Source organism: Aquarana catesbeiana, linkage group LG13 (assembly GCF_042186555.1).
Source record: "Aquarana catesbeiana isolate 2022-GZ linkage group LG13, ASM4218655v1, whole genome shotgun sequence".
In the NCBI taxonomy this organism is placed as follows: domain Eukaryota; kingdom Metazoa; phylum Chordata; class Amphibia; order Anura; family Ranidae; genus Aquarana; species Aquarana catesbeiana.
The window spans coordinates 59,835,639-59,858,297 of NC_133336.1; the positions used below are offsets into that span (position 1 = coordinate 59,835,639).

A 22,659-nucleotide genomic window follows, 5' to 3' on the forward strand; every position below is an offset into this window, starting at 1 on the left:
ATTTCTTAATTAAAGAGCATAATGGAAAATTTATAGTTAGACACAATCTATTAACATCCAAAAAGCAAGTAAAATGTATATGTAAATTGGTTTATCACTATTCTGTTTTGACTGCAGGGAAGTCATGAAGAGAAAATCCATAGGAGGTGAATGTACTAATCATATTGGAACTAACCCGGGCTCTAAAAGAGACACCCACTTCTGTGCAGTGTGCAGTGATTACGCATCCGGTTACCACTATGGAGTCTGGTCTTGTGAGGGCTGTAAAGCTTTCTTCAAGAGGAGCATCCAAGGTATGTTTAGTTCTCGGATCTTGTTGCTGAGGTTGATTTAGGACATTTCATTCCCTGGTGCTGAGTGTTCCGAAGTGATTAATGTATTCAAAATATTAATGAGGCCTAATAATGACTGTTGTGTGAAGCTAAAGCCTTCTGTGCTTTGCAAGTTGTGAAAAGCAGAAAAATTTTCAAATTAGCATTATTTGTATTATAAATGTAGCCAGGCTAGAAATCTATCAATTCTGGAATTTGTAAAAAGAGCTGGTGTGTGTTCGGGAGTACTTGTAGACCGATGGTAGCTGTTAGGATTTCAAAAGCATCATGGAAGTTTATGTTAAAGCTACAGCCAAAATTAAAAATCAACTTTAAGAAGCTTACAAGAGTCATTGGGGGTTACTTATTAAAACTGGAGTGTGCAAAAGCTGGTGCAGCTCTGCATAGAAACCAGTCGGCTTCCAGGTTTTATTGCCAAAGCTTAATTGAGCAAGCTGAAGTTAAAGACTGATTGGCTACCATGCACAGCTGAACCAGAGTGCCTCAGTTTTAGTAAATCTCCCCTATTGTCTACTTGCTGAGAGCTCAAGTCCCTCATTCAGTCAAATCTCTAGGGTACCAGTCCTCCTCAATCTTTTTTGTCAGTAATCTGGTGATCTGGGACCTACTTTGGCTTACCTATTTGCAATAGTGCACAGCGGAGAGAGAGAATAGTGATATCGGCTCTCCATTATAAATTGGCCTATAGGCAGTTGCAGTTTGTCCTACCTTCTGTAGGTTCTGCTGTTCAGTTGTCCGCTGTGCAGCAGCCAATGGAGGTTGAGAGTAGATTAGTTCCTCTGAAGCCTCTGTATTTGTCATCAGGGGAGCAGCGGTCAGATTGGGTGCTGCTGCCCTGGCTGACCCCCACAGATATCTTTAGTGAATCCAATGCTAATAAATAGCACTGTCCCTTTGTGGTTGGCATGCATTCGCAAAGTGAATAGTGTAGTGACATAATTCCCACTGTAGCTAGGTACAGTGTATCTAGTGCTAGGGAGAGGTTCCAGTTGAAGTGGGATAGTGCAGGGATACCATGCTTGGCTCTGCTATCTAGGAACACTAGAGAGTTGTGACAGGGATCTTCCCATCAATTTTCTAAAGGTGCCTGCACTGTTCTGCCTATCAGCCATCAAATGTTGCTGCAGTAACGTAAGCCTATCAGAGCATTCTCTCAGTTGAAGAGACTGTGCTAAAGTACTGCCAAAGTTGGTAAGAGCTATTGTACACGGGTTGCCTGTGATATTAGGGCTCCATTGCCACATTGTCTGGAACTGTAAAGTGAGCACCTTGCAGCTGTCTTCCACAAGTTATTTGTTACTTCTACTTACCCAAATAATAATTGTGCCAGCTTACTTGGTTTCAGTGTACCTTTATTCTATCATGGGTATCAAGCAACTGATCCTGCCCACAAGCTCTTTAGTGGTTTATCCATTAGATTTAAGGAGCCTAAAAATGGTAGAGGTTGCCTAATTGTGCGTGTGTGATTTGGTTGCCAAGCAATTATTCTATAAGCAGGCAAAGTCACATTGAGCCAACTTGTATGTTTTTATCTAAGGAAAAGTGGGGGGGTAGGTTACCTGACTTAAAAGTGGTAGATGTTGTGAGGAGTAGGTTACAATACCAACGTAAACAGCTCAGAAAACTTTTCTAATTGTCACTTTACCCTGGGAAAAGGTCACTTTAATAGGCCCTCTATACATCATAGAAAGTTACATGCCAGCAAACTCATGATTTTATAGATGGGATGGTGCTAAATTTCCAGTTTTTCTCAGAAGACATCCCGCTCATTCCTACCTGCATTGGAAGTGGCCTTGGCTTTGCCTGGCTAGTGGGCTAGGTTACCTTGGTCCTTGCTTGGAAATTTCTTAAGTAAATGTCTCATGTGCTTATTACTTTTTTGAAGAGATAGTATTTAAGACATTATTGCCCTACTGGATTGTAAATAGGGCAATCACACATGCTGTAAAAAAGAGTATTTTATCTCAGGAATCATTGTTATGAGGGGTAGGTAAGTAAGTGTTGTCCTCAGCAGGCATTTAAAAAAACTCAGGTAACCCCATCCTGGAAATTGCATTTTAAAGATGATCTCCAGGAATGTCAACATCCCACCAATTTTTACTCCCACTGCTTTCTAATGTTGGGTTAGAAAAAAATCCACCCAAAATTTACTTTAGTAACATAACTGCATGGTGATCTGAATTGCTGGCTTCTGAATCCTCTGTTTTCCTAACTACAGAGACGGGGACGGGGGGTTGGGGAATCCTTCATCTGGTTCCCACATCACTGGCTAGTTCGTGTGGACACTTGCTGCAGGCTATATAGTGAAAGGGTCCTCTCGGGCTCTAGAATATTACAAGAGGTGGGGTGAAATCACAGGAAGGGGACCAGTTGGTGCAGGAACATATTGCAGCTCTGGATCACAGGTGTTCACTGCAGAGTAGGTGTTCCAGTGATAATTGAAGGAATTTCCTCTTACTTTTCGTCTCCAAGCTGTGTCTCCAGGACGGAAAGTGAGGGGACCGCTCTAACACCACCACCATAGAGGTACTGACACAAAAGGAAAAACATATTTCTTACCAAAAATAATAGCCAATATTTCTTGGTACCGAAATTAAGTGAAGTGCCAAAGGGGTTAGGCACCATAAAGATGTCATTTTTCTTTCACAGATGATAGCTTTGCTGATGTTATGAAGGGGTTATTATGTTGCATATTATCATTATTACCTCATGCTATATGTTTTTTTTTTCATATGGAAGGACACAATGACTATATCTGCCCTGCTACAAACCAATGCACCATAGACAAAAACAGGCGAAAAAGCTGTCAAGCATGTCGACTGCGCAAGTGTTTTGAAGTGGGAATGATGAAATGTGGTGAGATTGTATTCCCTCATGTTTGATAGTCTTTCTTCTTTGTTTTTGCTTTCCAGTCTTATTATCACATCAGCAGCCAGCACAATATAAAATACTTGAATGTTTTCTTACATCATGACAATCAGCATGAGACTGGTTTATTGTATTGTGTTTGTGGGATTTTAAAACTGTTATGCCTGCATACACACGACTGGACTTTCCAGCAGAAAAGGTCAGACGGAATAATTTCATCGGATATTCCGATCGTGTGTGGGCTTCAGCGAACTTTTTTTTTCAAAAATTCTTACGGATCTAGAAATAGAACATGTTTTAAATCTTTCAGACGGAATTAATTCCTATCGGGAAAACCGTTCATCTGTATGATATTCCGGCGGACCAAAAACGACGCAAGGGCAACTATTGGCTACTGGCTATTAAACTTCCTTTTTTAGTCCTGTCGTACGTCATCGTGTTCTAAATGAACGGACTTTGGTGTGATCGTGTGTAGGCAAGTCCGTTTCAGCGGAAATCCGTCGGAAAGACCGTCAGAGTTTATTCTGATGGAAAGTCCTGTCGTGTGTACGCGGCATTATATGTAATACCCATTATGAAGTCTACAATACCAGCTGCTGAACCTCAGCAAAGTCTGTTTTCCATCATCCAGATACATTTATATGACAAGGCAATATTAACTTTGAAAATTATGTATAATGCGCTTCACCTACTCTTGGCTCCCTTATAGCGTGTAGGCCCATTGGGGGTGATATAGTAATGGCAAACAAGCTGTTTGCAAGGGAATTTTCTCTTAGCTTAGTAAACAAGGCAAAGCAGTGTTGATTTTAGTCATCCAAACGTGCACGCATATGATTGGGTATTCTTTGCAAAAGACATTTCCACCACATTCAATAATCTAAGGGAAAATTCCCTTGAAAAGAGAACAACCAATTTGCCTTTAGTAAACCAACCCCACTGTGCCCAAAGGGAAATACATAAAAGAATTCCATATTCAAGGTATTGCCAATGCTATGCAGAAGACATCATCATGCTTTTGGGAATGTTTCTGGTTCTGTAAGGCTACGGTATGCCATTATTGGTCATCATTAAAGCAATTTGTAAGATTTTGCAAGCTGCGCAATTGATAAGATTTTGCGAGCTGAAAAGAAAGAACACTTGGCAAACACTATTGTCTTCAGTGTTACTCGGGGATGATTGTAATGGGGTGCCACTGTGCCTGCTGGATTTTATATATACTACACGACCAAATGTTCACAATTGACCATTGTACTTATGTGTTGAACAACCCATTCCAAAATCATGTTGCAACTAGAATAGCCTCTACTTTTCTGTCAAGACTTTCTATAACAATTTGGAGTATGTCTGCAAGAATTTGTGCCTATTTAACCATAACAGCATTTGTAAGATCAGTACTCATATTGGATGAGAAGACCTGACCCACAATCAGAGTTCATCCCAAAATTGCGTAAGCGCATTTGTCTAAAATTTCTTTACAGGTTGCAGTAATCCTGAACATAACCTGAAATGAAGAATAGTCCTAATTTATATTTGGGATTTGGGATGTAATAAGACATGTGAAAATCTTCTGTTCAAAGAATACAATGTGTACACAGTTTGGAATACGTGACTCTGTAAGATTAGGTTGTATCTGCACAATACACCAGTAGTTCTGGATGAACAGTTGGCTATTGGGGTAGCAAGGAATGATTTCCATAGCTCTGCCCACTATCCTGAAATGAATACTCCTATTTTTGGTGTTCAGGATGGAGTGGGACATGTCAACTCTGTATTCTAAGAAAGCCCTACTGTGCAAAGTTGTTGCATTAACAGTACCCTATACTGGAAACACCTAAACTTGATCATTTAAAAGGCTGTTCACATAATTTTGGGTTCTAGGTAAGTATGATGCTAAGTTATCCAAAAACTTTTTTCTGCATAGTGTAATGCAGAAGGTGGGTAGGAATACCCAAAACTTCTAGAAGCCAGAAATTGTTACATGGGGATCTTTCCATTGGACCATATAAACATATAAGAAGCCAGGACTGTTTTGGACCAACACATTGTATCTTTAACTAAAATATCACCTTTGTGTGGACTGACCTTTTTAATATTAGTATTTTTAGTATAGCTGGATTCCAAACTTGTTTTTTTTTTTTGGCAGTCTGCACACCAGATCTGTGCTATACAGCAGTGGTCCCCAACCTTTTTGGCACCGGGGACCGGCTGTGTGGAAGAAAATTGTGCCAAGGACCGGGGGGGGGTCACGCTTCACGGGCAATGGTTGGTGTTAGCGCTTCAATCGTCACGGCACCATGCTTGATATGGTGTCAGGGTGATTGAAGCACATTATTTCTATTATTACACTGTGGTAATAAATGAAATAGTTCAACTCACCAAAATGTAGAATCAGTGGGAGCCCTGAGTGTGTCACTTGCCACTGTCGCCTGTCACCAGATGCGGAATGTCACTTGCCACATCACCTGTCACACGATGTGGATTGCCACCTGCAACGTTGCCTATCACCAGATGCGGACTGTCACTTGCCACATCACCTGCTACACTGCCTGCCACAAGATGTGGATTACCACCTGCCACATTGCCTGTCACCAGATGCAGAGTGAGAGGAGCGCCCCTTGTGGTATGTCAGGCAGACAGATGGGGGGTTGCACTACAAGTCCCAGCACACCTCACCTGTCACATCTCTGTCGGATCCCCCTTTGAATGTTGCAGGGTGTCTCCCTCCTCATGTTGCAGCCGGTCTCACCTGGCAGAGGGATGGCCTGGGACTCCTTCGGCTGTCACTCACTGGCTCCACCCTTCTGCTATTCCTGATTAGCTGTGCGGGGGTGGGGGGTAGGCAATCTGCGCCGCTAAACAAGCGAGGAGGAGTTTTCACACAGCAAGGAGCCGCAGGACAGCGGTGATGCGGGGCGGGCAGTATGAGATGATGTCATCTCTCTGCTCCCCCCCACACCTCCGACACTGAGACAGAGCACTGGCTTTGAGGGCGGAAGAGCAGGGACGCGGGGGCGGAGAGAGATGATATCATCTCTGCTTACCCGCAAGCAATAATTCTTTTTTTCAGATCCTCAGAGAGTTCTTTGCCATGAGGTGCCATGTTGAACTTCCAGTGACCAGTATGAGAGAGTGAGAGTGAGAGTGAGAGCGATAACATCAAATGTCATACACATGCTCCCTATTCACACCTGAGACCTTGTAACACTGAGTTACATGACACCGGGGAGGGAAAATGGCTAATTGGGCCCAATTTGGACATTTTTACTTAGAGGTGTACTGACTTTTGTTGCCTGTGGTTTAGATATTAATGGCTGTGTGTTGAGTTATTTTGAGGGGACAGCAAATTTACACTGTTATACAAGCTGTACACTCACTACTTTACATTGTAGAAAAGTGTAATTTTTTCAGCTTTGTCATATGAAAAGATATAATAAAATATTTACAAAAATGTGAGGGTGTACTCACTTTTGTGAGATACTGTATATAAAAATGAATATAAGTCTTGGGGCATTCCTATCTGTATGTCGAAATGTCAAATAAAGAGTGTTAAAAAAATGAATAGATGGTGTTTTTTGTACTAACTTTTCACTTCTAAAATCTCAGACACTCTGGGGGAGATTTAAAACAAGAGCACACAGAATCTAGTGCAGCTGTGCATAGTAACCAATCAGCTTCCAGGTTTTTATTGTCAAAGCTTACTTGAACAATCTGAAGTTAGAAGCTGATTAGTTACTATTCACAGCTGCACCGGATTCTGTGCACAACAGTATTAGTAAATCTCCCCCTCTGTGTTAAATAATACATTAATCAAAATCCTTTATTTTTTTTTGTCATGGTCTTTAAAGTGTTACCCAAGTGGCATGACTGTATTTAACAATTCTCATTTTTAGGAACAAGGCGTGAACGTTGTGGGTACCGCATCATACGACATCGCCGCCATTCCGAGGATCAGATGCATGGTCTTGGAAAAAACAAGAAAATAATCGAAAACATAAGCCGAGTAAAAGAAGTTCTTCCCTGTGCCTTGGGCCCAGAGCAGTTTGTGTTATCATTAATTGAAGCAGAACCCCCCAATGTTTTATTAATGAATCGCCCCTGTAAACCTTTCACTGAAGCGTCCATGATGATGTCACTGACTAAGCTTGCTGACAAGGAACTGGTTCACATGATAGCATGGGCAAAGAAAATACCAGGTAAGTCATGGAGGAGAGGTGCAAATAAGTGTTGAGTTCTGTGTGTGTGTGCGAGTGCAATTGCACGTGTGTGTGCAATTTCTTAACCAATAATTCTTTGTATACACTTAGTATGACTTTTTAAGAATGTTACGATTTCCAGGGTTCGTGGAATTGAGTCTATATGATCAAGTTCGCTTGTTGGAGAGCTGCTGGCTGGAAGTTCTAATGATGGGACTCATGTGGAGGTCAATAGAACATCCTGGAAAGCTTATCTTTGCACCCGATCTCACTGTTGACCGGTGAGTTATATAATGGGAAAAAATGTCCATAATTTCATTGTCAGATATTTAAAGCAACACTGAAACCTACGATTTATTCTAATGTTATTAAAGGGGTTGTAAAGGCTCGTGTTTTTTCACCTTAATGCATCTTATGCATTAAGGTGAAAAAACACCTTGCAGTCACCAGCCCCCTAGCCCCCCCCCCCTTTTACTTACCTGAGCCCCGAATTTCCATTGGCGCGTCCCCGCTGTCCCTCTCTCCACAGGTTCCCAGCTTTTGATTGGAAAGATTGATAGCAGTGCAGCCATTGGCTCCTGCTGCTGTCAATCAAATTCAATGCCGCGGGGGGCGGGGCCGAGTCCTACATTCAGACTCTATGGACGTCGAATGCTGGACTCGGTTGCGTGCACGCAAGGTAACCCCCTTGGGAGAGCTCTCTTCCGAGGGGGTTATCTAAAGTGGGGAGAAGCCACAAGAGCCGCCGAGGGACCCCAGAAATGGATATTTGGGGCCACTCTGTGCAAAATGAGCTGCACAGTGGAGGTAAGTATGACATGTTTGTTATTTTAAAAGAATAAAAAACGATCTTTTAGTGTCACTTTGAATGATAAATGTTAAAGTGGTGTTCCACCCAAAAAATAAAAAATACATGAAAATTCCTAAAAAAAAATAAAAAAAAACATTTGGAAATTTTTTTTTTAACTCACCTCTAAATGCCTGTTGCTAGGGGGTCCCTCGTAGTCTGCCTCTTCCAGTACCTGGGCTGGTGACATCACTTCCCCCTCGGCACAGGAAGGACTCGGCTCTGCTCCCTCCCTCTTGTCAATCACCTGGGACCCATTACAGGTACCAGATGACTGAGCGGCCAATCACGCTGCGGCGCCGCTCGCGCATGCGCAGTGGGTGCCCGGGTGTGAAGCCACAGCCCGGCGCCCACAGTTGCAATGCCGGCGCCGCCGAACGGAGGGGGAGGCGAGTGGGGCTTCGATCCCCCGCATCGCTGGACCCTGGGACAGGTAAGTGTCCAATTAAAAGTCAGCAGCTGCAGTATTTGTAGCTGCTGACTTTTAATTTTTTTTTTTTTAATGGGCCCTCCTCTTTAAGTTAAAATAAACTTAATTTATTCCCATAATGAGACTATTTACTTAAAGTTTACCTAAACCCCCATTTTTTTTGTTTGTAGGGAAAGACCTTAACCTTTCAATTTTTATTGCTAGATGTGTAAGGAAGAAAGCACTAAAATGAGAACCTACTGTATGAAGTCCATATTTAATCTCATTCAGAATCTTGTATCATAAATTCCAACACGTTTCAGTGTTTCATAGGGCCCCTCTTCATCAGGACTTTAGTATTCCTTAACAAAGCGTGCACTGAACTGATACAACTGGAGGAAACCTGAGGGGGAATTAGTATGATTTCTCCAGATGGTGGTTTTATAGCTGCCTTAGCCTGTGTCTCTCTGAGCAGATACAGCCTCTCTACTTGTCTTGGTGACCACTGTAACTGGGACTTAGCCCTGGTTCGCATTGCACCAATTTGGCATGCCAAATCACATGCCAAATCGGTGGCTATTGCCAGCAATGGCACCGTCCGAATCAGCCGCATTTGTGGCGCCGTACCGATTTCCCAAAAGTAGTTTCTGTAATGCTTTTGGCGAGTTCGGGTGTGATTTCAATACACGTTGGTGCAGAAACCCGCACAGATGTCTCTGAAATCGCCCCTGAAGTCGGGGCTGACATGCGGGAATGAAATTGTGCGAGTTCAGCTGAACTCGCACAATTTCATTCCCACTGTCAGTGTGAACCTAGGCTAAAAGTGAGTGAAAGTCTAAAATGTTGTGCTCTCACCAGAACAGAAATAGTGACAAAGGAATTGATTTACTAAAGGCAAAAAGACTGTTCACTTGACGAAGGGATTTTTCTGTAGAGCTTAGTGAATTAAATGAAACTCTGCTGCCTTCCATCATCCAATTATATGCAAGCAAAATGGTTGTTTTTTATTATTTATTTTTGGTGGTAGGACATTAGATGTGTCCTCTGAGCTGCTGCAGCAATTTGGTATAAAAACAGAACACAATTTTCTTCTCTAGAATTCATTTGACGTGCATAGAGGATTCAGAACATGGGGATAGATGTGCCTTTAAAATTTAGACATTGTTGCAATAAAAAATTACAATATGAGTTACAATATGACCAGCACTGCAATACCTTCAAGCCTGTTGGCCCTTTGTGATGTTGAAGAGTATATACCGTGTATACTCGAGTATAGGCCGACCCGAATATAAGCCGAGGCACCTAATTTTACCACAAAAAACTGGAAAAACGTATTGACTCGAGTATAAGCCTAGAGTGGGAAATGCAGCAGTCACCGGTAAAATTTCAAATATAAAATAGATACCAATAATGTTTTTGAATATTTATTTCAAAGAAAAACAGTAAACTAGCTCTGTAAGTGGAAAAGAGAGTCAATAAAAACAATAATAACATTAAAAGTACAAAAACCTTATCTCAATCAGCAACCAAGTTAAAATACAAGAGTTAAAATCCTTCAAAACTGGATTCCTCCTCATCATCTGTATGTTCAAACAGAGCTTCAACATTAGCTGGTGTGAGGTTATCAGCATAGACATTGTCATCATCACTGAGTTCGCAGTCATCACCATCACTGCTGTCATTCTCATACAAAGCGCCATTTTCACTGCCATCCGTAGCATAACTATTGCCACATTTCTTGAAGGCGCGTTGCACCATGTCCTCTGGAATCTCTTCCCATGCATCACAAACCCACTTTGCTATCCACTCTATGTCGGGCTTTATCAGATTTCCAACTTTTGTCAGTCGGGCTTGACAAGATGACATCCATTCATGCCACATCTTTCGCATACCGTCTTTGAAAGGTTTATTTAAACACACATCTAGGGGCTGCAATACAGATGTAAGTCCACCTGGAATAACGGCCAAATTAACTTGAGAAGACTTTGTCAATTTTTTTTATGTCATCAGATGTGTGGGCTCTGAACATATCCCAAACTAGCAATGATAGTTTTTTCTTTAAGGCTGCTCCTGGTCTTCTGTTCGAAATTTCTTCCAGCCATTTTTTTGTTCCGTCTTCATCCATCCAGCCTTCAATATGTGCGCGCACTGTAATTCGTGGTGGGAATTTGACCTTTTTAGGCAGGGTCTTTCTTTTAAAAATAATGACAGGCCTCAGCTTAGTTCCATTAGCCAAACATGACAGAACGACTGTGAAATGTTTTTTTTTTCATTTTCTGTGGTTCTGAGAAAAATAGTTTTGTCTCCCAAACTTGCCACAGTTCTGTGGCTTGGAAGATCAAAGGTCATAGGTGTTTCATCCATATTTCCAATATCTCCCAGGTCATAGTTATGGGTCCTTCTTTGTTTTATGATGAATGAATGGAATGACATCACTTTTTCATCAAGGTCTTTTGGCAACTTCTGTGAAATCTTTGTTCTTTGTCACAAACATAGGGCAAACCTATTCATGAAGCGGGTACACCATCCTGCTGACGCAACAAAATAAAATACTGTTATTGCTTTCTTCTGCTCTTGACACAACCTTAAGTTTGAAACCATCTTCGTATGACCTGCGTTTTTATTTTGGTACAGGATTAGAAGTATTGGGATCCATTTCTAACAGGATAAAAAAAAAAGACTTGTACAGTTTGAGGCTTAATGCAGGCTGATGATATTACAGAATGTGATGACATGACTGTTTGCATAGCCCAGCCTGTGTTAGGGCTCATAATATACATTCTACCAGTGCCCATAAAATGCAACCTGCCAGTGCCCATCATATACAGCCTATCAGTGCCCATGGAATCCAGCCTGCCAATGCCCATCATATACAGCCTATCAGTGCCCATTAAAAAAATACAGCCTGCCAATGCCCATCAAATACAGCCTGCCAATGCCCATTAAAAAAATACAGCCTGCCAGTGCCCATTAAAAAAATACAGCCTGCCAGTGCCCATAAAATACAGCCTGCCAGTGCCCATTAAAAAAATACAGCCTGCCAGTGCACATTAAAAAAATACAGCCTGCCAGTGCCCATTAAAAAAATACAGCCTGCCAGTGCACATCAAATACAGCCTGCCAGTGCCCATTAAAAAAATACAGCCTGCCAGTGCCCATTAAAAAAATACAGCCTGCCAGTGCCCATAAAATACAGCCTGCCAGTGCCCATTAAAAAAATACAGCCTGCCAGTGCCCATAAAATACAGCCTGCCAGTGCCCATTAAAAAAATACAGCCTGCCAGTGCACAGCAAATACAGCCTGCCAGTGCCCATTAAAAAATACAGCCTGCCAGTGCCCATTAAAAAAAATACAGCCTGCCAGTGCCCATCAAATACAGCCTGCCAGTGCCCATTAAAAAAATACAGCCTGGCAGTGCCCATTAAAAAAAATACAGCCTGCCAGTGCCCATTAAAAGAATACAGCCTGCCAGTGCACATTAAAAGAATATAGCCTGAAAGTGCCCATTGTATACAGCCTACCTGTTCCTGGTAATGAGAGATGTCCCGCTGTGTCAGATCGGAATCGCCGTGCAGCCGCGGTAACGATGTCCCGCCTCCTATGACACACGTCACAATGATTCCTAGCATTGGATCACTGTGCCGTCAATCAAAAGAGTTGGTCTAGGAGGCGGGACATCGTTATGCGGCTGCACACACTGACACAGCATGGGAGGGAGTGGAAACTCACAGGGGCGCCGGGCCGTACATTCATGAGCGTCGCCCAGTGGCATGGCCCCTTTTTCGCCTCCGCTTCAGACATTTTTTTCTTAAGCTGACATTCAATCGAGTATAAGCTGAGGCAGGGTTTTTCATGCCTAAAAAATGGGCTGAAAAACTCGGCTTATACTCGAGTATATACAGTACTTTCTTGGAGACTCCTGGTCTAAGCCTAGCCATGCATATTAACATTTCTCTCTGTCAATCCTGCTGTCTGAATGAGAGAAGTAGATTTCTTCATCCACGTGGGCATCGGCCCTGCTGGCTATTGTTTTCTGACAGCCACTGCTCCTGTGGCTGTCAGAATACCCAAACAGCGACTGCATTTTTTAATTCCGCCCCATTCCTTAAGTTTTCAATATGAACTTTGCCAAGCTGGGTGTTTCAGTTTTAGCCAATCGACAGCGTACAGTCCTCTCACAGCTGTTGCTCTTCCTCACTTCACCTCACAGACCTACTGATAGTTTCCTGTTCCCTTTCAGGCTTCTAATGCAGGTAGGTTGACTCTTTCAGGATCAAAGTCTTGAAATCAGAGTTGGAGGCTTTTTCCCACCCAAGCCTCTGAATTCTTGGGTTCCAAATGAAGACTTACCAATCCTGAGAGAACTGTAAATCCATTTTCTCCCCTGCTACCAGACAACCCTGGAACCCCTAACCCTGGATGGGTGAGAACCCCAAAATGTCTTTTATCTTTCCCCTTAAAGAGACCATGACCCATTCCAGGCCTTCTATACAACACGCATGACAAATTAATTTCAATCTGGCAACCATTGCATAACTATTACCCCCTCTCTTATCAAACTTCATGCCCCCCTACAACTTTGAAATTTGAGGGCCAATATTCTTTCTTTCGATGCAATAATCCTAGCAGCCTCTGTGGTTCCCTTTCCCCTCCTCTTTCCTTGTCTAAACACTCCCTTCCTCCTTACCCCTTAAACTCTACCTGGCTTTTCTCACCTTCTGCTCCCTACTTGTTCTCTGTAAGCCTACCCTTCCTTTTACTCCCTTTCTCTTTAATTCAATGCCACTCCCTTTTTTCAGTATTGAACCCACAGCTCTACCATTTGAAACTCAGTGGGGGGGGACTTTCCTTACCATTTACATACTTATTCAAATTGTCTTCCCGGCTAATATTGTGACATGTGCTTAGGAGAAGCCCTTAGTGCTCATAGACATGCTTACAGTGCCTTGAAAAAGTATTCATACCCCTTGAAATTTTCCACATTTTGTCGTGTTACAACCAAAAACGTAGATAGATTTTATTGGGATTTTATGTGATAGATCAACACAAAGTGGCACATAATTGTGAAGTGGAAGGAAAATGATGAATGGTTTTCAACATTTTTTACAAATACATATCTGAAAAGTGTGGCGTACATTTGTATTCAGCCCCCTTTATGCTGATACCCCCAACTAAAATCTAGTGGAACTAATTGCCTTTAGAAGTCACCTAATTAGTAAATAGCGTCCACCTGTGTGTAATTTATTCTTGGTATAAATACAGCTGTTCTGTGAAGCCCTCAGAGATTTGTTAGAGAACCTTAGTGAACAAACAGCATTATGAAGGTTAAGGAACACACCAGGCAGGTCAGGGATAATGTTGTGGAGAATTTTAAAGCGGGGTTAGGTTATAAAAAAAAATCCCAAGCTTTGAACATCTCACGGAGCACTGATCAATCCATCATCTGAAAATAAAAAGAGAGTATGGCACAACTGTAAACCTACCAAGACCTGACCGTCCACCTAAACTGACAGGCCTGGCAAGGAGAGCATTAATCAGAAAAGCAGCCAAGAGGCCCATGGTAACTCTGGAGAAGCGGCAGAGATCCACAGCTCAGGTGGGAGAATCTGTCCACAGGACAACTATTAGTCATGCACTCCACAAATCTGGCCTTTATGGAAGAGTGGCAAGAAGCCATTGTTGAAAGAAAGCCATAAGTAGTCAGAAGCCATGTGGGGGACACAGCCAACATGTGGAAGAAGGTGCTCTGGTCAGATGAGATCAAAATTAAACTTTTTAGCCTGAAAGCAAAACGCTATGTGTACTAACTAACACAGCATGAAGCCATGTGGGGGACACTCATCACCATCGTGAAACGTGGTGGCAGCATCATGTTGTGGGGATGCTTTTGTTCAGCAGGGACAGGGAAACTGATCGGAGTTGATGGGAAGATGGATGGAGCCAAATACAGGGCAATCTTAGAAGAAAACCTGTTATGCAGCGTACACACGGTTGGACTTTTCGACTGGACTGGTCCGACGGACCGAGTCCAGCAGAAAATCCGTTCGTGTGTGGGCTTCATCGGACCTTCAGCGGACTTTTCCAGTCAAAAATCTGACGGACTTTAGATTTGGAACATGCTTCAAATCTTTACGTCATAACTCCGCCAGACCCAGAAATCCGCTCGTCTGTATGGTAGTCCGACGGACAAAAACCGACGCTAGGGCAACTATTGGCTACTGGCTATCAACTTCCTTATTTTAGTCCGGTGTACGTCATCACGTACGAATCCGTCGGACTTTGGTGTGATCGTGTGTAGGCAAGTCCGTTCGTTAAAAAGTCAGTTGGAAGTCCGTCAAAAGTCCATTGAAAGTCCGTCGGAAAGTCCGTCGGACCAGTCCGGTCGAAAAGTCCGCCCATGTGTACGCGGCTTTAGAGTCTGCAAAAGATTTGAGACTGGGGCAGAGGTTCACCTTCCAGCAGGACAACGACCCTAAACAGAGCTACAATGGAATGAAAAGATCAAAGCATATTCATGTGTTAGAATGGCCCAGTCAAAGTCCGGACTTAAATCCAACTGAAACTCTGTGGCAAGACCTGAAAATTGCTGTTCACAGACACTCTCCATCCAATCTGACAGAGCTTGAGCTAATTTGCAAAGAAGAATGTGTAAAAATGTCCCTCTCTAGATGTTCAGAGCTGGTAGAGACATACCCAAAAAGACTTGCAGCTGTAATTGCAGCGAAAGGTGGTTCTACAAAGTTTTGACTCAGGGGCTGAATACAAATGCACGCCGCACTTTTCACATATTTATTTGTAAAAAAAATTGAAAACTATTTATCATTTTCCTTCCACTTCACAATTATGTGCCACTTTGTGTTGGTCTATCACATAAAATCTCAATAAAATACATTTACATTTTTGGTTGTAACATGACAAAATGTAGAAAATTTCAAGGGGTAGGAATACTTTTTCAAGGCACTGTATGTAGTATTCTTAGAGCCGATATTCATTTCTTGTTTATGGCTAATGACAATATGATTGCTTACTGAACATTTTAGTATACAGTGTCCAATCTGCCTTTAAAATTCTGTAGGTGCTGATCTATAATATTATGTAACTATATTGTATCCTTTTAGCTAAAATATTGTATATCGCTGAAAAAAAGATTTTTGGCACCAGAAATTTTTGACCAATTCTTCTGTGCAAAATTCATCATTTACAAGATGCATGTGAACTAAATAGCCTCAGGCGAAAACACAGAGATTAAACAAGTGCTATTACATAAGTTGCACCTACTATACTACAGCCATCTCTTATCTATATCTGTTTAAAGTCCAAATATTACACAGATTTTCTGAGCTTCCAGAGGCAGGGGGCAGGCATCTGATGTTATACGCTGCACAGCTCAGAGAGGAGACTTGAGTGTAATCTGAGACCTGAGTGGAGGGAACAGACACACCCCCTCTACACAATCTCATAAGGAAACATGCACACCTGAGGCTGTCAATCAGAAGCTTTGTGCCGGAGGCCCCTTTTCTAGTCCCCAACAATTACGCAAAGTCAGCACAACCTGTCAGAAATGACTCATGCAGATAGCAGAGGAAAGTGACTGCAGACAGAAATCACACTTGGTGCTTTGGATTGAGGCAAGTACACATTATAGAGGGAAACCCTTTGTTCATTTTTCATGCAAAAGGTCTACAACCACTTTAATGTGAGCAAGTAGAAAAGTACATATCGTAACACAATCCTCCAAACACACATTAAGCCCTGTCCATTTTCACAGCAGTGAGACATTTTCTGGCTCATAATACAATTAGTAAAGGTGTGAAGCCTTATAACGTAGGACATTTTCTAAGAAATGGGCCCTAATGTCTCTCAGAAGCTCTCACACGTCCTTTGCTTCTTACCCAGAGTACAAAGCACATCTTGGCACTAACAGTTCATTTTTTCCTCACTATGTGAGACCACAATAAATGCAAAAAAAAAAAAAAAGTATAGTTTGTCCGGCATTTGAGTACTATCCCATAACACTTATTATCATGTGTAAATTTATTGCACAATTGACAATTTATTTGGGAGTAACCCCACAAATAATGGCAAGGTAAAGGACCCATAAACCTTAAACGTAGGAGCCCAGGAACATACTGTATATGAGTTGAGATATCCCGTGCATTATCGTGTGTTGCTTTAGAATTTCACTTCAGACAGCAGGTTTTCAGCACGCTGTGCAACCGGTCCCCTGAAGCGGCTTCCCTTGCTGCTCCACTGGTCTCAGGCTTTCATATGTCATCATGTACAATGCTAGGCAAACAAAAATCAGACATGCCCCATTTCTTTTAATATGGAGCACCACAACACATGATAGTGTACTATCCTATGTTGTCTTGATCAACTGTGGGTATAGGATTGTGAATATGGAGGTTTTCTATTTGTGTGTGTGTGGTTTTTTTTCTATGAGTTGAACTAAATGGACTTGTGTCCATGTAATTATGTAATTTTTCTTAAATAACTAAGGTGCAGGGTCACCTGTTGATATCACTGGGTAACCCCGCCCCCTTGTGACATCATCGGACAGGAGCATGCTGGTTCAATTATGTCACCAGGGGGCGGGGTCACCCGGTGATGTCACTGGGTGGACCCGACCCTTAGTTATTTAACCACTTCAATACAGGGCTCTTTCGCACCTTCCTGCCCAGGCCAATTTTTTAAGCTTTCAGCGCTGTCACTTTTTAAATTACAGTTGCGCGGTCATGCTACACTGTACCCAAACTAAATTTGTATCATTTTGTTCCCACAAATAGAGCTTTCTTTTGGTGATATTTGATCCCCTCTGCGGGTATTTGATCACCTCTGTGGTTTTTATTTTTTGCTAAACGAATAAAAAAAGACAGAAAATTTTGAAAAAAAAAAGGTTTTCTTTGTTTTTGTTATAAAATTTTGTAAATTAGTAAGTTTTCTCCTTCACTGATGGGCACTGATAAGCTGCACTGATGGGCACTGGTAATGTGGCACCGATGAGGTGGCACCAATGAGATGGCATTGATGAGGTGGCACTTCTGGGCACTGACGAAGGGGACTGATAGGCGGCACTGATGGGCACTGATATTCAGCACTGATAGGTGGTACTGATATGCGGCACTGATGGGAATTGATAGGCGGCACTGATGGGCACTCATAGGTGGCACTGGTGGGCACTGATGGCCACTGAAAGGTGACACTGATGGGCACTGAAAGGCTGCACTGATCAGTACTTATGGGTGGCACTGATAGACGGCACTGCTGGGCACAGATGGGCACTGAAAGGCGGCACTGATGGGCATTGATGGGCACTGATGGCTGGCACTGATAGATTTCACTGATAGGCATCACTGGTGGCACTGGCACTGGATGGCATTTTTCATTGGCACTGATTGGCAGCTGCCTGGGCACTGATTGGCATTTTCCTGGTGGTCTAAGGTGGCATACCTGGTGGTCCAGTGTGGTGGCCATCCCTGGTGGTCCTGGCGGCATCCTGGTGGTCCTGGGCGGGCATCCGGGGGGGGGCTGCGCTGATAAACAATCAGTACAGACCCCCCTGTCAGGAGAGCAGCCAATTGGATCTCTTCTACTCGCGTCTGTCAGACACGAGTGAGGAAAAGCCGATCGACGGCTCTTCCTGTTTATACCGTGGTCAGCCGTGATTGGACACGGCTGATTACATGGTAAAGAGTCTCTGTTAGAGACTCTTTACCTAGTTTAAAGTTGCGGCGTGTCACACAGACACGCCGCAACAACGATCGCCGCGATGCATGCCCCCGAGGGCCATATGACATCCGGTCAGGATATTGCAACCACTTTGCCGCCGTCATTTTGCTATATGGCGGGCGGCAAGTGGTTAAGAACTGTCAGATGACAGAGCTGGCAGACGACGGAAGCCTTCAGCGCAAGCGGACCTTTTTTTTTTCTTTTTTTGGGTCATTGGTTGCAGCAGGCGTCATGACTGATGATGCATCTACACCAGGGGACTTTTTTATTTTTATTTTGACAAGGACTTTTTTTTTGGTGAATGAGTAGGAGTACTATGTACCCCTACTCATTCACATAGGGGGAGGGATCTAGGGGCCCCCTTGTTAAAGGGGGCTTCCATATTCTGATAAGCCCCCCACCTGCAGACTATCACAACCACCAGCCAGGGTTATGGGGAAGAGGCCCTTGTCCCCATCAGCATGGAGACAGGGTTCTTTAGGGGGAAGCCCCCCCTGTCCCAAATCATCTCCCCCATGTTGAGTTCATGTGACCTGGTATGGTTCAGGAGGGGGGGCACTTGCTTGTCCCCTCCCTTTCCTGATCTGCCAGGCTGCATGCTCTGATAAGGGTCTGGTATGGATTTTTGGGGGACCCCATGACGTTTTTTTTCACATTTTCTAATTTCTGGCAATTTTTTTTTTACATTCAGCTGTCAGCGGGGAACCCTGCTGACAGCGGATGACTCATTGGTTGTTAAGAACGCAGCAGCCGCCTTCTCCTTAACAACCGTGTTGTTAACAGGTTGTTAAGGAGCAGGTAGCTGTCTGCTCCTTAACAACCAGTACACATTCCACATTACAAATACCTCATGCCTGGACCACTACTTAATTTCTGCTTGCATTTAATCATTTATTTCCTTCTGTAAATGGATTTTAATTCCTTTCCATGCGTATTTACCGAGAGTTTACATTGTTTCTCTGTAAATATTGCAAAATGGTCTAGTGAATTGACAGTTTCAAGATCGCATGCAATATTTAGGCAAAATGTGTCCTGAAACCTAAATATCTCATGCAAGTTCATTCTGTGAATGGAGCACACTGTCCCTTATACTGGTAGTCAGTGGAAGTAAGACTATCTCTTACAGTGGTGTCAGTCCTTACAGGATCAGCAGTAGGAAAATTCGCACACACTGTCCCTTACATTGTTGGTTAGTGGGAACAAGACTGCTCCTTGTATTGGTAGTTAGTGGGAGTAATGCCCTGTACACACGGTCGGATTTTCCGATGGAAAATGTGTGATAGGACCTTGTTGTCGGAAATTCTGACCGTGTGTGGGCTCCATCACATTTTCCATCGGAATTTCCGACACACAAAGTTTGAGAGCTAGCTATAAAATTTTCCGACAACAAAATCCGTTGTCGGAAATTCCAATCGTGTGTACACAAATCCGAAGCACAAAGTGCCATGCATGCTCAGAATAAATTAAGAGATGAAAGTTATTGGCTACTGCCCCGTTTATAGTCCCGACGTACGTGTTTTATGTCACTGCGTTCAGAACGATCGGATTTTTCAACAACTTTGTGTGACCGTGTGTATGCAAGACAAGTTTGAGCCAACATCCGTCAGAAAAAATCCATGGATTTTGTTGTCGGAATGTCCGATCAATGTCCGACCGTGTGTGCGGGGCATAAGACTGTCTCTTACAGTGGTGTCAGTCAATGGAACACTGACCCTTACATTGGTGGTCAGCGATAGTAAAATTGCCCCTCACTGTTAGTAGTCAGTGGGAGTAACATTGTCTTTTGCATTGAAAAACACAAACCCTCTATAGTGGGATTTTAACGGGTAGAAATAATTAAAATATGTAAAATCAGTCTATACATTTGTATTGATTAAAACACTGTATAATAAAATAAACATATAATGTAGTCATATAACATGTAAAATAGGCGATTTATACAAGAAAACCATATAGTTTGGATGTCGGCTGATAGATTGTGGCGACAGAGAACAAACAAATCAACGCTAGTAAAAAAGACAGCTGCTGCTAAAAGTGAGATACACCAAATAGTACAGAAAAAGAAAACAATAGCAGCGCTAGGATTAACTGAAAGTGAGAATCCCAAATATTGATAATAAATGATTAACATCAGTATTAGACATTAATAGATAAATCACTCCATAAAATTAATTAAGTGAAAAACCTTAATTGTGAGAATATATACTGATATAGAATCAATATCTACCAAGAATTGACTAAAGTGTTCCATAAAAATTAATATTAAGGTTCAAAAATTATAAGTCTATAAATCAAAAAATGTTCAAAAAGTGTTGATAAAGTTTTGAAGTTCATAAATATATTGAAATGATTAAATTGATTCCGTGACAGACCACCACCGTATCCAAAAAGTGACCACCATAAGAAATGCAAGCTTACCAAACAGCAAGCAAGAAAAGCTTGTGACCTCAAACCCGGTCCGGGCCTCTATCCCAAAAACAGGCAAGTGGCTCTGAATCCCATGCTGGTACTAAGGACAGAGCAGATGTCCCAGGGGAATTCAACGTTCACCGGACGACGTGGATAATCACCAAGCTCTCCTGAGCCAAAGACCTTAATACATGGTACAGAACCACTATACCAGTCCAGTCCGGAAGACCTAATATGAATCTGTCAAATCTTCATTGCAGTCTTTGTGTCTTTCAACTCAGATGTCGTCCACATTGAAACACGCTATTGAGCTCCCCGGTCTCTGTCACGGAATAAATTTAGTCATTTCAATATATTTATGAACTTCAACACTTTATCAACACTTTTTGAACATTTTTGACTATTAATTGACTTATAATTTTTGAACCTTAATATTAATTTTTTGGAACACTTTAGTCAATACTTGGTAGATATTGATTCTATATCAGTATATATTCTCACAATTAAGGTGTTTCACTTAATTAATGTTATGGAGTGATTTATCTATTAATGTCTAATACTGATGTTAATCATTTATTATCAATATTTGGGATTCTCACTTTCAGTTAATCCTAGCGCTGCTATTGTTTTCTTTTTCTAAACAAATTAACGAGTTTCGAAAAGTTTCTGTCTATAATCTTCCTCAGGGGTAAGTATGGTTATCAAGATACATTGGTCTATAACAATAAAAAGAAGAGAAAACCCCCTTGGTAAATGGGACTTTGGAAGTGACCAATACACCAAATAGTATCAAAAAAGTATATATTTATTGTGTAAATTTAAACATAATTATAAATTGTCACAATGGACATAGAATTATAACAACATATGAAATAAGCAATTGATACATATACAGACATTGTTTACATTTTGTTTCTGGCTAGGTGCCTTTCTTCAGGGGTTAGTTATAAACAGAGCACAAATGTCTATTGAAAAAAAATATATAAAATTAAAAAGACAGTAAACATAGGTTGAAACAAAAACTGCAGGCAAATATTGATGTAAATATCAAACATATACCAAAGGTATCAATTGTTTGTGTGAAGAGTAAAAATGGAGAGACCTAGAGGGGCCCCCCAAAAAAAGGACAGAGAGACTGGACAGATAGGTCTTGAGTGCTAGACACCTCACAGGCAAAGGACATATTTCAGCGAAGGTCCAAATGGTGATAACTAGGGATGGGCGAACGGTTCGTCCTGAGCATAAGTTCATGCCGAACTTTCGCTGTTCAGACGTTCGACAAACAACCGGACAAACGGGTGGTCGACCGTTTGTTGGCACCCCTGAACCGACCACTATGCATTGTGGCGCTGAACAGTGCAATGCAAGCCGTGAATGGCTGAAGCAGTGAAAGCTTCAGCCAATCAGGACACAGAGCACTATCAGAGTCATGACTGGACACAAAAACTGTCATCATGACTTTATCCAACATGGCTCATTCCCGCCCCACAGTATAAAAGTATTCGTTCAATGGCAGCCATTTTCAGTGTGATTTTGGCATGGAAAAAGATAGAACAGGGCTCTCTTCAGTGCTATTAGTTAGTGTGCTATACTGTGCTACTTTGCTTCAATTGTCAGTGTAGAATATTAGTTTAGTGTCAGTCTAGGAATAGTGTGAGTGTAGGAGGACTATAATTCAGCTTTGCATAGTGTGCAGCTAGAGTAGGGACAGCTCAGATACTTTTACTGTAGTGTAGTGAGACTGTGTTTTGCTTCAATTGTCAGTGTAGAATATTAGTTTAGTGTCAGTCTAGGGATAGTGTGAGTGTAGTGAGGAGGACCATAATTCAGCTTTGCATAGTGTGCAGCTAGAGTAGGGACAGCTCAGATAC

The 22,659-nt window shown here is 42.2% G+C and overlaps 1 protein-coding gene across 2 annotated transcripts in view; it reads left to right on the top strand.

The window, feature by feature from the left end:
- ESR2 (estrogen receptor 2) overlaps nt 1-22,659 on the top strand; it is a 132,945-nt gene that overhangs the window by 78,996 nt on the left and 31,290 nt on the right. For both annotated transcript variants that reach the window (XM_073610690.1, XM_073610689.1), the window contains 4 exons: nt 118-293; nt 3,072-3,188; nt 7,091-7,393; nt 7,536-7,674. In XM_073610690.1, coding sequence (XP_073466791.1) covers nt 118-293; nt 3,072-3,188; nt 7,091-7,393; nt 7,536-7,674 — 735 coding nt within the window. The remainder of the gene's footprint in view (nt 1-117; nt 294-3,071; nt 3,189-7,090; nt 7,394-7,535; nt 7,675-22,659) is intronic.